We start from the raw sequence: 16,980 nt of genomic DNA, 5'->3' as shown, positions 1-16,980 counted from the left end.
TATAATTCTCTGTACTACAGGTCACAGATCTCCAGAGATTGATAGAAGACCTGAAGATTGCACTAGATGACCCTGCCAAACTGGAAGTGTTTGAGTTTGTGAGGTGAGTTATATATATGGTCACATACAATTGTCTCCAATCCTGTTGTAAAATTACACTGTTGTCATGTTTAGCCCACCATCATCAAATGTTGGGCTATTCAAATCTTCCTGCATTTTTGGCCCGTGGTCTGTCTGTCCGTCCCTCCGTAAACCATTCTTGTCATTGCTATTTCTCAAAGTGCTGAAGGGATCTTTTTCAAATTTCATATGTAGGTTCCCCTTGATCCCTAGTTGTGCATTTTTTTTTTTTGGGACAGATCGCAAAACAACATGGCCAACAGGCGGCCATCTTGGATTTTGACAATTGAAGTTTGTTTCTGCTAGTTCTCAAATTCATAAGTTAAAAAAATAAGGTTCCCCTTGATCCCTAGTTGTGCATATTCCTGTATAGGACTAACCTGACCACAACACAACCAACAGGCAGCCATCTTGGATTTTGACAATTGAAACTTCATTAACAATCTCTTAAAGTACAAAATTGCTATTATGAGTCTTTCTCAAATTTGAATGTAGATGTTTCCCTTTGTGTCCATTGTGCATGCAAGTCTGATTGAAAGAACTAAATAGATGACATAGAGTATGGCCATCTTGGATTTCAACAATCGCAGGTTCACAGTTGCTCCTGCTATATTATGTTATATAAAGTTATTGAGTGCTTTAAAGGAAGAGTTAAAGAAGGGAAAAGATCAGTCTTTTATTTGACTGCAGATATGCATGGATCATTCAATGGTGAGCGTATGCTCGCTCTGGGATCTCTTGTGAAACCTTTGATCAAATCTTTTAATGTTTTTGAAACCTCTCTCTTAAATTCTGTCATATCTGTCAAATGGTCATGTTTGTGAAACTTACATATATAAAATGATATCATAGTGAAATCTTTCATGAAGAATTTCTTACTGATGAATCTTTTTTTTGAAAACTAGTTTTATTGATAAGTTTTGGTAGCGATGTATGAAGTGTTATAAGAAAATCTTCTAATGAACATATTACCTGAACTGTATTAGAATAGTGTCAGACTTTTTGGAAATTGAAATTAAATATATAACAATTAAGGTGAAATATGTTTGATAAAACGAGGGATACATGTAGTAGGAAATGACTAGTTTACATTGAGTGTAGGACTAGTTTACATTGAGGGTAGGTGGTATCCACTTCATCTGTATAACCTGAGGATTACATGTCTCATATAAGCCCAGTGGGACTCGCTATAGACGGGAGGTTACTGCTAATTACTACATCATTAACTGACCTTTATTAATTATGTAAACCCTGCCTGTATAGTCTGTGGAAAGACGGGGAGACTATGGCTTAATGTATGTGTGTATACGAGTGTTAAATGTATGTATATACGAGTGTTAAATGTATATGAGTGTTAAAATGTATACGAGTATTAAATGTATGTGTATATACGAGTGTTAAATGTATGTGTATATACGAGTGTTAAATGTATGTGTATATATGAGTGTTAAATGTATGTGTATATACGAGTGTTAAATGTATGTGTATATACGAGTGTTTAATGTATGTGTATATACGAGTGTTAAATGTATGTGTGTATACGAGTGTTAAATGTATACGAGTTTTAAAATGTATGTGTATTTACGAGTGTTAAATGTATGTGTATATACGAGTGTTAAATGTATGTGTATGTACCGTGTTAAATGTATGTGTATATACGAGTGTTAAATGTATGTGTATATACGAGTGTTAAATGTATGTGTGTATACGAGTGTTAAATGTATACGAGTGTTAAAATGTATGTGTATTTACGAGTGTTAAATGTATGTGTATATACGAGTGTTAAATGTATGTGTGTATACGAGTGTTAAATGTATACAAGTGTTAAAATGTATGTGTATTTACGAGTGTTAAATGTATGTGTATGTACCGTGTTAAATGTATGTGTATATACGAGTGTTAAATGTATGTGTATATACGAGTGTTAAAATGTATGTGTATATACCAGTGTTAAATGTATGTGTATATACCAGTGTTAAATGTATGTGTATATACGAGTGTTAAATGTATGTACATGTGTATATACGAGTGTTAAATGTATGTGTATATACGAGTGTTGAATGTATGTGTATATACGAGTGTTGAATGTATGTGTATATACGAGTGTTGAATGTATGTGTATATACGAGTGTTAAATGTATGTGTATATACGAGTGTTGAATGTATGTGTATATACGAGTGTTAAATGTATGTGTATATACGAGTGTTGAATGTATGTGTATATACGAGTGTTGAATGTATGTGTATATACGAGTGTTGAATGTATGTGTATATACGAGTGTTGAATGTATGTGTATATACGAGTGTTAAATGTATGTGTATATACGAGTGTTGAATGTATGTGTATATACGAGTGTTAAATGTATGTGTATATACGAGTGTTAAATGTATGTGTATATACGAGTGTTAAATGTATGTGTATATACGAGTGTTAATGTATGTTTGTATACGAGTGTTAAATGTATGTGTATATACGAGTGTTAAATGTATGTTTGTATACGAGTGTTAAATGTATGTGTATATACGAGTGTTAAATGTATGTGTATATACGAGTGTTAAATGTATGTGTATATACGAGTGTTAAATGTATGTGTATATACGAGTGTTAAATGTATGTTTGTATACGAGTGTTAAATGTATGTGTATATACGAGTGTTAAATGTATATGTATATACGAGTGTTAAATGTATGTTTGTATACAAGTGTTCAATGTATGTGTATATACCAGTGTTAAATGTATGTGTATATACGAGTATTAAATGTATGTGTATATATACGAGTGTTAAATGTATATGTATATACGAGTGTTAAATGTATGTGTATATATACGAGTATTAAATGTATGTGTATATACGAGTATTAAATGAATGTGTATATATACGAGTGTTAAATGTATATGTATATACGAGTGTTAAATGTATATGTATATACGAGTATTAAATGTATGTGTATATATACGAGTGTTAAATGTATGTGTATATATACGAGTGTTAAATGTTTGTGTATATAAGAGTGTTAAATATATGTATGTAATACTAAGTTAATAGTATGTGTACCTGTAGCAATTCAATGTAGTCCTTTTATTTCTGATGCAATGCAGTGTATACTGTAGGGCATATGGATAATTGATATATTTACTATCAAAATTCATATTATAAGATGGCGATGCATGAAATTTGACATCCCACAACAGCAATTAATCCATAACAATACTATGACATGTTGGCCTTCAATGTGAAATAAAGAAATGATGACCACAATATAGCATTGAACGACCTTGTGGAGATTTAGGGGACCAAAACATAGCATTGAATGACCTTGTGGAGATTTAGGGGACCAAAACATAGCATTGAATGACCTTGTGGAGATTTAGGGGACCCACAATATAGCATTGAATGACCTTGTGGAGATTTAGGGGATCACAATATAGCATTGAATGACCTTGTGGAGATTTAGGGGACCACAATATAGCATTGAACGACCTCGTCGATGAACGACCTTGTAGAGATTTAGGGGACCACAATATAGCATTGAACGACCTCATGGAAATTTAGGGGACCACAATATAGCATTGAACGACCTTGTGGAAATTTCGGGGACCACAATATAGCATTGAACGACCTCATGGATGAACGACCTTGTGAAGATTTAGGGGACCACAATATAGCATTGAACAACCTTGTGGATGAACGACCTTGTGAAGATTTAGGGGACCACAATATAGCATTGAACAACCTTGTGGATGAACGACCTTGTAGAGATTTAGGGGACCACAATATAGCATTGAACAACCTTGTGGATGAACGACCTTGTGAAGATTTAGGGGACCACAATATAGCATTGAACAACCTTGTGGATGAACGACCTTGTAGAGATTTAGGGGACCACAATATAGCATTGAACAACCTTGTGGATGAACGACCTTGTAGAGATTTAGGGGAGATAAAAACACATAACTAACAATAATATAAATACATCATTGTATAACAAATAAAGAAAGACCCGAAATACATGTAAATTGATCAATGAGTTACTTATTTAAACCTACAGGGTGGGAAGCCAACATCAAAAGGTAAAGGCTAGGTATGTTGGTAAGATAAGTGAGGCACTGTGATAACAGATACCAAGAGGTATGTCAGGCGATACCAGGAGGTATGTCGGGCGATACTAAGAGGTATATATGTCAGGCGATACCAAGAGGTATGTCGGGAGATACCAAGAGGTGTGTCGGGCATTACCAGGAGGTATGTCGGGTGATACCAAGAGGTATGTCGGGCGTTACCAAGAGGTATGTCTGGCGATACTAAGAGGTATGTCTGGCGATACTAAGAGGTATATATGTCAGGCGATACCAAGAGGTATGTCGGGCGATACCAAGAGGTATGTCTGGCGATACTAAGAGGTATATATGTCAGGCGATACCAAGAGGTATGTCGGGCGATACCAATAGGTATGTCGGGCGATACCAAGAGGTGTGTCGGGCGATACCAATAGGTATGTCGGGCGATACCAAGAGGTGTGTCGGGCGATACCAATAGGTATGTCGGGCGATACCAAGAGGTGTGTCGGGCGATTAAGGAAGTATAGATACATTGTATGTAAACATAAGAGGTGGAAGTCTCAATCCCAACCTACTTTGAGAGTTACCAATCCGAGGGTTTATTTAGGGGTTAATTGGTCCATTAGATTCGCCTCTATTGTGAAGGCTTCATCAGGACGCAGTTAAAAATCGCCCCAGAAGTACTCTTCAAGGCTCGAGGATAACTGTTAACCTTGTTTATTTTATTGAATTAAAATTATAAAGTGATGGTACACAGTTTCTACTGATTTCTTCCTACTTGCTTCTGATTTGACAATTGTCCTTCGTTGATGGTTCTGATGTCTTTCTCTATCCTTTTTGGTCAGGATTCAAATAATGTGTTTGTTATTTAGAGCTCAAATTGAATATGTTAGTCTTCCCACTGGAGGTTGAAGTTGGTGTCTGGTTCCTTGTTCTGGTGTTCTCTCAAGGATATTGATGTGGTGTTAACATTTTACCCCACCATTACCACATGGTAGTTTATATGTATTGTCCTGTGTCCATGGTACATTTTCTGGTGTCAGCTAAATTATCCTTGTAATCGCTATTTCTTGAGAAGTAATTGAAGGATTTTTCTCATACTTTATAGATGGATTCCCCTTGTTGTGCCTCATTTGATTTGAGTGTGATCGGGAAAACAAAAAGGCCAACAGGCAGCATCTTGTAACAGTTTAAGTTTGCTGACTGGCCAAACTCTTACACTCGGGTTGAGATATCCCTGTCCACAAAACAGACCCATGATAGATTCTATTAATCATTTCACATTTAGATGTACATGTAGAGCACAGGTGAGAAGGCAGTTTATTTACCTACGTATGTAATTACGCACCTTTGAATCACTGGTAAGTTACATAAGTATAAAACTGTACCCTTCAATAAAAGGTAGGTATATATCTTATCTTAACTATGTAGCTTCAAAACATGCTGACTCCTCAAGATGGTCATTTTACGGGACTGTTGTGTTTGAGTGGTATTAATTATTGATATCCAGAGACTTGGGTGGAACCAGAGGTGGTTACTTACCGTACTTATTCTCCAACAAGGCCATTCCCACTCACCGATTAACCCTGTTTTGTTATAGTTTTAAGTGGTATTTGGATGATGTAAAGTTGCCACCCACACCCACCCCTATCTCATAAGACACAAGTCTGAAGTAAAACTGTTGTCTAGAATAAAATCCCTTTTCAAATGAAATAAAGTGTTCTCCTTTATAGGTGAAATATGGTAGGATTTAGGGATACCTGTGTGGTTATTATAGACAGGAGACTAGCTTATTATATATAGACTGACTATACACAGTACCACAGTGACTACGTGGTGTATATACCGTTATTTGATGATAAGTCAGCAATTGTTTCACAGTTTTCCTTTCTGAAGAAAGAATTTGATCAGTGTTAAAAGGTTGCTTGCAATTGGCTTCTGGCTCCAGGCCATCTCAGTGTATGGATCATTGTGTGATGGAGATACTCAGGTGTGGATACTGTTGATGTACCGGATCTACCTGTGTAGTACAGTTAACTGAAGATTTAGATTGTTGCTGTCTTGATCAGCTGACCAGGAGAAATTTCCTTGTTCCTGTGCTGAATCTTGGGGGAAAACCTCACTGATATGGATATTTTGCAAGATGTATCTGTTGAAAAACAGTGTGTATGTACAGTGCTTCATCGAAGAACATACTGTATCATGTTCAGGCTTGGAAGGAGTAAAAGTTGTGCGAATTGTACATGGAGAATGTCATTGAGAGGAGCTGGTAATAATTGAGACTTTAAAGATTAAATGAAAGTAGGAAAGATTGGAAATATATAAATCTTCAGGTTGGACCGGTGTAAAATATTTACAACTGATATAAAAAAAAAAAAACTTCTCAAAGCAAACCAACATGGAAGATGTTATCATGAAAGATTGATACTGAGAGCAATTTTATGAGAAACTATCTGAAACGTTGAATGACTAGTATAGCATTCTCGTGATATAATGAATTGTTGCTCTGACCCTGACAGAAAACGGCAGAAAAAGATTCGGGCGATAGAGACAGAAAATTGGATTCACAGATTTCACTCGGAGTACTGTTGGGTCAAACGTTTGCCACAACAAATTGACAGGTGAAGAAAGCGATGAATTGTTGAATTGTTTTACGTATCGCGCATGTCAACCGTATCTTACTGTATAACCTGTCTCAGCCAGATTTAAAGGGACGTTTACTTATATAAGTGACCTTTGATATACAACACAAGTTATTACTCTGTACAGGTTCTGCATTAGACAGTTGTCAGACTAGACAGGGTATGTATTAGACAGGTGTCAGACTAACACAGGTTCTGTATTAGACAGGTGTCAGACTAACACAGGTTCTGTATTAGACAGGTTTCAAACTAGACATATCCTATATTTGACAGGTTTCAAACTAGACAGGGTCTGTATAAGACAGGTTGTAAGAGGGAAAATGTCAGGACCAAAGATAACATCCAGTATAGACAGGGATCCGTATAGGCCAGTTAATCCAGGTTAATCCATATTTATTACCATATTACAGAGTTGTTAGATTTTGTACATATTCCATTGATACATACGTTTGTATAGAAAGAACCCAAGTGATCTATTACCTCACAGTATCTCTGTGGCTTCAATGCTCAGACAATTTGTCAGATAATGGTCCCAGGATGTCAGTTGTGTCACACATCTTGACAGGTACTGAAGACCTAAGTTAGAGATTTTATTTATTTTAGTTTGAACATTTAAAACTGCCTTGATTTACTGTACCTGGTGTGTTATCAGGCCCCTAATCCCGGCGAAGCACCAACTGGAGTTTGACCGACTGGCCCCTACACCTCCCGGACGTGGCAAGCGCATTATCAACCTTCGTCGCCGTGCAAATGAAAGTCTGGGATTCGCTGTCAGGGGAGGTAATCATAACCCAGCTATGATAAATCTTTTGCCTATCCATTACACTCTTTATGGATATGATTATATTTTTATAACACACACTAGGCTGCCTCAATTAATCAAACTATGTAATATAAATATGAAAAATATGAAAAAACAACAATTAAACAAAATTATAAATATCACATTTTCTTCCTAAATAGTCATCCAATTTAAACATTAAGACAGTAACCTATTATAGCCAAGTAGAGGGTGGGTATTGTTAGTCATATCTTCTCTTAGCTTTCCGACATGACTTGACCTTGTATTCAGAGGTACAGATCTCCTAGTCAGTACTATAATACTCGTCAGAGGTACAGATCTCCTAGTCAGTACTATAATACTCGTCAGAGGTACAGACCTCCTAGTCAGTACTATAATACTCGTCAGAGGTACAGATCTCCTAGTCAGTACTATAATACTCATCAGAGGTACAGATCTCCTAGTCAGTACTATAATACTCGTCAGAGGTACAGATCTCCTAGTCAGTACTATAATACTCGTCAGGGGTACAGATCTCCTAGTCAGTACTTAAATACTCGTCAGAGGTACAGATCTCCTAGCCAGTACTATAATACTCGTCAGAGGTACAGACCTCCTAGTCAGTACTATAATACTCGTCAGAGGTACAGACCTCCTAGTCAGTACTATAATACTCGTCAGAGGTACAGATCTCCTAGTCAGTGATATAACACTCGTCAGAGGTACAGGTCTCCTAGTCAGTACTATAATACTCGTCAGAGGTACAGATCTCCTCGTCAGTACTATAATACTCGTCAGAGGTACAGACCTCCTAGTCAGTACTATAATACTCGTCAGAGGTACAGATCTCCTAGTCAGTACTATAATACTCGTCAGAGGTACAGATCTCCTAGTCAGTACTAATATACTCGTCAGAGGTACAGATCTCATAGTCAGTACTATAATACTCGTCAGAGGTACAGATCTCCTAGTCAGTACTATAATACTCGTCAGAGGTACAGATCTCCTAGTCAGTACTATAATACTCGTCAGAGGAACAGATCTCCTAGCCAGTACTATAATACTCGTCAGAGGTACACATCTCCTAGTCAGTACTATAATACTCGTCAGAGGAATAGATCTCCTAGTCGGTACTATAATACTCGTCAGAGGTACAGATCTCCTAGTCAGTACTATAATACTCATCAGAGGTACAGATCTCCTAGTCAGTACTATAATACTCGTCAGTGGTACAGATCTCCTAGTCAGTACTATAATACTCGTCAGAGGTACAGATCTCCTAGTCAGTACTATAATACTCGTCAGAGGAACAGATCTCCTAGTCTGTACTATAATACTCATCAGAGGTACAGATCTCCTAGTCAGTACTATAATACTCGTCAGAGGTACAGATCTCCTAGTCAGAACTATAATACTCGTCAGAGGTACAGATCTCCTAGTCAGTACTATAATACTCGTCAGAGGTACAGATCTCCTAGTCAGTACTAATATACTCGTCAGAGGTACAGATCTCCTAGTCAGTACTATAATACTCGTCAGAGGTACAGATCGCCTAGTCAGTACTATAATACTCGTCAGTGGTACAGATCTCCTAGTCAGTACTATAATACTCGTCAGAGGTACAGATCTCCTAGTCAGTACTATAATACTCGTCAGAGGTACAGATCTCCTAGTCAGTACTATAATACTCGTCAGAGGTACAGATCTCCTTGTCAGTACTATAATACTCGTCAGAGGTACAGATCTCCTAGTCAGTACTATAATACTGGTCAGAGGTACAGATCTCCTAGTCAGTACTATAACACTCGTCAGAGGTACAGATCTCCTAGTCAGTACTATAACCTCGTCAGAGGTACAGATCTCCTCGTCAGTACTATAATACTCGTCAGAGGTACAGATCTCCTCGTCAGTACTATAATACTCGTCAGATGTACAGATCTCCTCGTCAGTACTATAATACTTGTCAGAGGTACAGATCTCCTAGTCAGTACTATAATACTCGTCAGAGGTACAGATCTCCTAGTCAGTACTATAATACTCGTCAGAGGTACAGATCTCCTAGTCAGTACTATAATACTCGTCAGAGGTACAGATCTCCTAGTCAGTACTATAATATTCGTCAGAGGTACAGATCTCCTAGTCAGTACTAATATACTCGTCAGAGGTACAGATCTCCTAGCCAGTACTATAATACTCGTCAGAGGAACAGATCTCCTAGTCAGTACTATAATACTCGTCAGAGGTACAGATCTCCTAGTCAGTACTATAATACTCGTCAGAGGTACAGATCTCCTAGTCAGTACTATAATACTCGTCAGAGGTACAGATCTCCTAGTCAGTACTATAATACTCGTCAGAGGTACAGATCTCCTAGTCAGTACTATAATACTCGTCAGAGGTACAGATCTCCTAGTCAGTACTATAATACTCGTCAGAGGAACAGATCTCCTAGTCAGTACTATAATACTCGTCAGAGGTACAGATCTCCTAGTCAGTACTATAATACTCGTCAGTGGTACAGATCTCCTAGTCAGTACTATAATACTCGTCAGAGGTACAGATCTCCTTGTCGGTACTGTAATACTCGTCACAGGTACAGATCTCCTAGTCAGTACTATAATACTCGTCACAGGTACAGATCTCCTTGTCGGTACTGTAATACTCGTCACAGGTACAGATCTCCTAGTCAGTACTATAATACTCGTCAGAGGTACAGATCTCCTAGTCAGTACTATAATACTCGTCAGAGGAACAGATCTCCTAGTCAGTACTATAACACTCGTCAGAGGTACAGATCTCCTAGTCAGTACTATAATACTCGTCAGAGGTACAGATCTCCTAGTCAGTACTATAATACTCGTCAGAGGTACAGATCTCCTAGTCAGTACTATAATACTCGATCGTCAGAGGTACAGATCTCCTAGTCAGTACTATAATACTCGTCAGAGGTACAGATCTCCTAGTCAGTACTATAATACTCGTCAGAGGTACAGATCTCCTAGTCAGTACTATAATACTCGTCAGAGGTACAGATCTCCTAGTCAGTACTATAATACTCGTCAGAGGTACAGATCTCCTAGTCAGTACTATAATACTCGTCAGAGGTACAGATCTCCTAGTCAGTACTATAACACTCGTCAGAGGTACAGATCTCCTAGTCAGTACTATAACCTCGTCAGAGGTACAGATCTCCTCGTCAGTACTATAATACTCGTCAGAGGTACAGATCTCCTAGTCAGTACTATAATACTCGTCAGAGGTACAGATCTCCTAGTCAGTACTATAATACTCGTCAGAGGTACAGATCTCCTAGTCAGTACTATAATACTCATCAGAGGTACAGATCTCCTAGTCAGTACTGTAATACTCGTCACAGGTACAGATCTCCTTGTCGGTACTGTAATACTCGTCACAGGTACAGATCTCCTAGTCAGTACTATAATACTCGTCAGAGGTACAGATCTCCTAGTCAGTACTATAATACTCGTCATAGGTACAGATCTCCTAGTCAGTACTATAATACTCGTCAGAGGTACAGATCTCCTAGTCAGTACTAATATACTCGTCAGAGGTACAGATCTTCTAGTCGGTACTATAACACTCGTCAGAGGTACAGATCTCCTAGTCAGTACTATAATACTCGTCAGAGGTACAGATCTCCTAGTCGGTACTATAATACTCGTCAGAGGTACAGATCTCCTAGTCAGTACTATAATACTCGTCAGAGGTACAGACCTCCTAGTCAGTACTATAATACTCGTCAGAGGTACAGATCTTCTAGTCAGTACTAATATACTCGTCAGAGGTACAGATCTCCTAGTCAGTACTATAATACTCGTCAGAGGTACAGATCTCCTGGTCAGTACTATAATACTCGTCAGAGGTACAGATCTCCTGGTCAGTACTATAATACTCGTCAGAGGTACAGATCTCCTAGTCAGTACTATAATACTCGTCAGAGGTACAGATCTCCTAGTCAGTACTAATATACTCGTCAGAGGTACAGATCTTCTAGTCGGTACTATAACACTCGTCAGAGGTACAGATCTCCTAGTCAGTACTATAACACTCGTCAGAGGTACAGATCTCCTAGTCAGTACTATAACACTCGTCAGAGGTACAGATCTCCTAGTCAGTACTATAATACTCGTCAGAGGAACAGATCTCCTAGCCAGTACTATAATACACGTCAGAGGAACAGATCTCCTAGTCAGTACTATAATACTCGTCAGAGGAACAGATCTCCTAGCCAGTACTATAATACATGTCAGAGGAACAGATCTCCTAGTCAGTACTATAATACTCGTCAGAGGTACAGATCTCCTAGTCAGTACTATAATACTCGTCAGAGGAACAGATCTCCTAGTCAGTACTATAATACTCGTCAGAGGTACAGATCTCCTAGCCAGTACTAATATACTGCTTTATAATGTTCCCCCTTGTTATTTTATCAGGAGATAGTCATTGGCTATGCTGTAAATATGAATTTCTCAATCTTGTTTGAATTTGTTCTTTCAGTATAATGTAATATTATTATTTTGGAATCCATTGTTTATTCCAGATCCATGTCATTTTGATTGTTACAGGATTTGAACATGGGATTGGAGTGTTTGTGTCTCATGTGGACCCAGGTTCCCAAGCTGAGCGACAGGGACTACGGGTAAGTTTGATCCAGGGTCGGTATAGATGAGTGACAGGGCCTCCCGCGGGTAAACTTGATCCAGGGTCGGTATAGATGAGTGACGGGGCCTCCCGCGGGTAAACTTGACCAGGGTCGGTATAGATGAGTGACAGCTAGGGCCTCCCGCGGGTAAACTTGATCCAGGGTGGGTATAGATGAGTGACAGGGCCTCCCGCGGGTAAACTTGATCCAGGGTCGGTATAGATGAGTAACGGGGCCTCCCGCAGGTAAACTTGATCCAGTGTCGGTATAGATGAGTGACAGGGCCTCCCGCGGGTAAGTTTGATCCAGGGTCGGTATAAATGAGTGACAGGGCCTCCCGCGGGTAAGTTTGATCCAGGGTCGGTATAGATGAGTGACAGGGCCTCCCGCGGGTAAACTTGATCCAGGGTCGGTATAGATGAGTGGCGGGGCCTCCCGCGGGTAAACTTGATCCAGGGTCGGTATAAATGAGTGACAGGGCCTCCCGCGGGTAAACTTGATCCAGGGTCGGTATAGATGAGTGACAGGGCCTCCCGCGGGTAAACTTGATCCAGGGTCGGTATAGATGAGTGACGGGGCCTCACATGGGTAAACTTGATCCAGGGTCGGTATAGATGAGTGACGGGGCCTCCCGCGGGTAAACTTGATCCAGGGTGGGTATAGATGAGTGGCGGGGCCTCCCGCGGGTAAACTTGATCCAGGGTCGGTATAGATGAGTGACAGGGCCTCCCGCGGGTAAGTTTGATCCAGGGTCGGTATAGATGAGTGACAGGGCCTCCCGCGGGTAAGTTTGATCCAGGGTCTGTATAGATGAGTGACAGGGCCTCCTGCGGGTAAACTTGATCCAGGGTCTGTATAGATGAGTGACAGGGCCTCCCACGGGTAAACTTGATCCAGGGTCGGTATAGATGAGTGACGGGGCCTCCCGCGGGTAAACTTGATCCAGGGTCGGTATAGATGAGTGACAGGGCCTCCCGCGGGTAAACTTGATCCAGGGTCGGTATAGATAAGTGACAGGGCCTCCCGCGGGTAAGTTTGATCCAGGGTCGGTATAGATGAGTGACAGGGCCTCCCGTGGGTAAACTTGATCCAGGGTCTGTATAGATGAGTGACGGGGCCTCCCACGGGTAAACTTGATCCAGGGTCGGTATAGATGAGTGACGGGGCCTCCCGCGGGTAAACTTGATCCAGGGTCGGTATAGATGAGTGACAGGGCCTCCCGCGGGTAAACTTGATCCAGGGTCGGTATAGATGAGTGACGGGGCCTCCCGAGGGTAAACTTGATCCAGGGTCGGTATAGATGAGTGGCGGGGCCTCCCGCGGGTAAACTTGATCCAGGGTCGGTATAGATGAGTGACGGGGCCTCCCGCGGGTAAACTTGATCCAGGGTGGGTATAGATGAGTGACGGGGCCTCCCGCGGGTAAACTTGATCCAGGGTCGGTATAGATGAGTGACGGGGCCTCCCGCGGGTAAACTTGATCCAGGGTCGGTATAGATAAGTGACAGGGCCTCCCGCGGGTAAGTTTGATCCAGGGTCGGTATAGATGAGTGACAGGGCCTCCCGTGGGTAAACTTGATCCAGGGTCTGTATAGATGAGTGACGGGGCCTCCCATGGGTAAACTTGATCCAGGGTCGGTATAGATGAGTGACGGGGCCTCCCGCTGGTAAACTTGATCCAGAGTCGGTATAGATGAGTGACGGGGCATCCCACGGGTAAACTTGATCCAGGGTCGGTATAGATGAGTTACGGAGCCTCCCGCGGGTAAACTTGATCCAGGGTCGGTATAGATGAGTGACGGAGTCTCCCGCGGGTAAACTTGATCCAGGGTCGGTATAGATGAGTGACGGGGCCTCCCGTGGGTAAACTTGATCCAGGGTCGGTATAGATGAGTGACAGGGCCTCCCGCGGGTAAACTTGATCCAGGGTCAGTATAGATGAGTGGCGGGCCTCCCGCGGGTAAACTTGATCCAGGGTCGGTATAGATGAGTGACGGGGCCTCCCGCGGGTAAACTTGATCCAGGGTGGGTATAGATGAGTGACAGGGCCTCCCGCGGGTAAACTTGATCCAGGGTCGGTATAGATGGGTGGCAGTGTTTACATGTATAATACATTTGTGTCATTTGAGTATAGATCGGTGCATAAGTGTTACCTGGTAATTTTGGTGAAATTCGGTGTTTAAGTGCACAAGGACTTGACAAAATTTCAAACCCACAGTCTATTTATAACTATTACATATATATAATACATATTTATTTGGACTGTGAGTTGGAAATTTGTGCCAAGTCCCCTGTATAAGTGTATAATGATTTAAGAAGGAATATTGCGACATCTCAGTTATCTTCATTAGTGATGGTGGCGTAGTTTCATGGACTTACATAAAGGGCCCCATGCAATTACATTTAGGATTTGTTATGTTATTGGGTAGATTTACTATCTGAGTGAGTATTAACAAAATCAGCCGTATTTTTGTTTGGTAGGTAGGAGATGAAATTGTGAGAGTGAATGGTTACACCATCTCCCAGGCAATCCATGAAGAGGTCCTCAACCTTATAAAGGGTCGGGATGCAGTGGAGCTCAAGGTTACAAGTACGTTTTATCTTCAAAACTAATGCAAGCACTTAAAGATGGTTATACAAAATGTCTCCAAGTCAGTTAAAGTCTGTCAAGGAATGGATCAGTTTAGACTTTCGAATGATAGAGCAGGTAAAGAAAAGTTTGTGTGTTCACACACTGATTATGTCTACTTAAAAGATATGTCATTTTATAGATGTATACATTCTGTTAATGTATACAGATTAATGAAATAAAATTTCATAAACTGGACAGGTATTTTTGTTATATTATCCTACTTTGATTTATCTGATCAGTGACTATTTGTTGGATATGATTTATCTAATCAGTGACTATTTGTTGGATATGATTTATCTGATCAGTGACTATTTGTTGGATATGATTTATCTGATCAGTGACTATTTGTTGGGTATGATTTATCTAATCAGTGACTATTTGTTGGATATGATTTATCTGATCAGTGACTATTTGTTGGGTAATTATAACAGGATCTTATACTAAGTTGTTTTCCTTTTGTAGATATAGGAATGCTGCCTGTCAAAGAGTGAGTACAACAGTCAAAGTGATGTAATATAATAGTGAATTAAAAATTTTGTATGAAAAAAACTTTGTTAAGCTTACCTAGAGAGAGTTTGTACCATGGCAGGGCAAGCCACATACCAATGGTATACAGGGATACATATAGATCACATTACTACAATATACAGTGGTACTTAGGTCACCTACCTACCATATACAGGGGCAGGTCACATACCTACTGTATACAGGGACAGGTCACATACCTACTGTATACAGGGGCAGGTCACATACCTACCATATACAGGGGCAGGTCACATACCTACTGTATACAGGGCAAGTCACATACCTACTGTATACAGGGACAGGTAACATACCTACTGTATACAGGGACAGGTAACATACCTACTGTATACAGGGACAGGTCACATACCTACTGTATACAGGGGCAGGTCACATACCTACTGTATACAGGGGCAGGTCACATACCTACTGTATACAGGGACAGGTCACATACCTACCGTATACAGGGACAGGTCACATACCTACTGTATACAGGGACAGGTCACATACCTACCGTATACAGGGACAGGTCACATACCTACTGTATACAGGGACAGGTCACATACCTACCATTTACAGGGACAGGTCACATACCTACCCTATACAGGGGCAGGTCACATACCTACCATATACAGGGGCAGGTCACATACCTACCATATACAGGGGCAGGTCACATACCTACCATATACAGGGACAGGTCACATACCTACTGTATATAGGGGCAGGTCACATACCTACCGTATACAGGGACAGGTCACATACCTAATGTATATAGGGGCAGGTCACATACCTAACGTATACAGGGGCAGATCACATACCTACCATATACAGGGGCAGGTCACATACCTAACGTATATATTGCAGGTCACATACCTACCATATAGAGGGGCAGGTCACATACCTACCATATACAGGGGCTTGTCACATACCTACTGTATACAGGGGCAGGTCACATACCTACCATATACAGGGGCAGGTCACATACCTACTGTATACAGGGGCAGGTCACATACCTACCATATACAGGGGCAGGTCACATACCTACCATTTACAGGGACAGGTCACATACCTACTGTATACAGGGACAGGTCACATACCTACCATTTACAGGGACAGGTCACATACCTACTGTATACAGGGGCAGGTCACATACCTACCATATATAGGGGCCGGTCACATACCTACCATATATAGGGGCAGGTCACATACCTACCATATACAGGGGCAGGTCACATACCTACTGTATACAGGGGCAGGTCACATACCTACCATATACAGGGGCAGTCACATACCTACCATTTACAGGGACAGGTCACATACCTACCCTATACAGGGGCAGGTCACATACCTACCATTTACAGGGACAGGTCACATACCTACCATTTACAGGGACAGGTCACATACCTACCGTATACAGGGGCAGGTCACCTACCTACCATATACAGGGACAGGTCACATACCTACCATATACAGGGGCAGGTCACATACCTACCATATACAGGGGCAGGTCACCTACCTACCATATACAGGGGCAGGTCACATACCTACCATATACAGGGGC

General features: G+C 40.8%; 1 protein-coding gene across 1 annotated transcript in view; it reads left to right on the top strand.

Moving 5' to 3' along the window:
• Nucleotides 1-27: 27 nt before the first annotated feature.
• LOC117318613 (harmonin-like) overlaps nt 28-16,980 on the top strand; it is a gene marked incomplete at its 5' end in the record, with an annotated part of 30,241 nt that continues 13,288 nt past the window's right edge. Inside the window, 5 exon segments of the mRNA XM_033873577.1 lie at nt 28-103; nt 7,475-7,602; nt 12,190-12,263; nt 14,747-14,855; nt 15,360-15,384. Coding sequence (XP_033729468.1) covers nt 28-103; nt 7,475-7,602; nt 12,190-12,263; nt 14,747-14,855; nt 15,360-15,384 — 412 coding nt within the window.

The sequence above is a fragment of the Pecten maximus genome, unplaced genomic scaffold (assembly GCF_902652985.1).
Source record: "Pecten maximus unplaced genomic scaffold, xPecMax1.1, whole genome shotgun sequence".
Taxonomy (NCBI): Eukaryota; Metazoa; Mollusca; class Bivalvia; order Pectinida; family Pectinidae; genus Pecten; species Pecten maximus.
The sequence above is the reverse complement of the archived record's forward strand: the minus strand, read 5'-3'. Positions and strand labels throughout refer to the sequence as shown.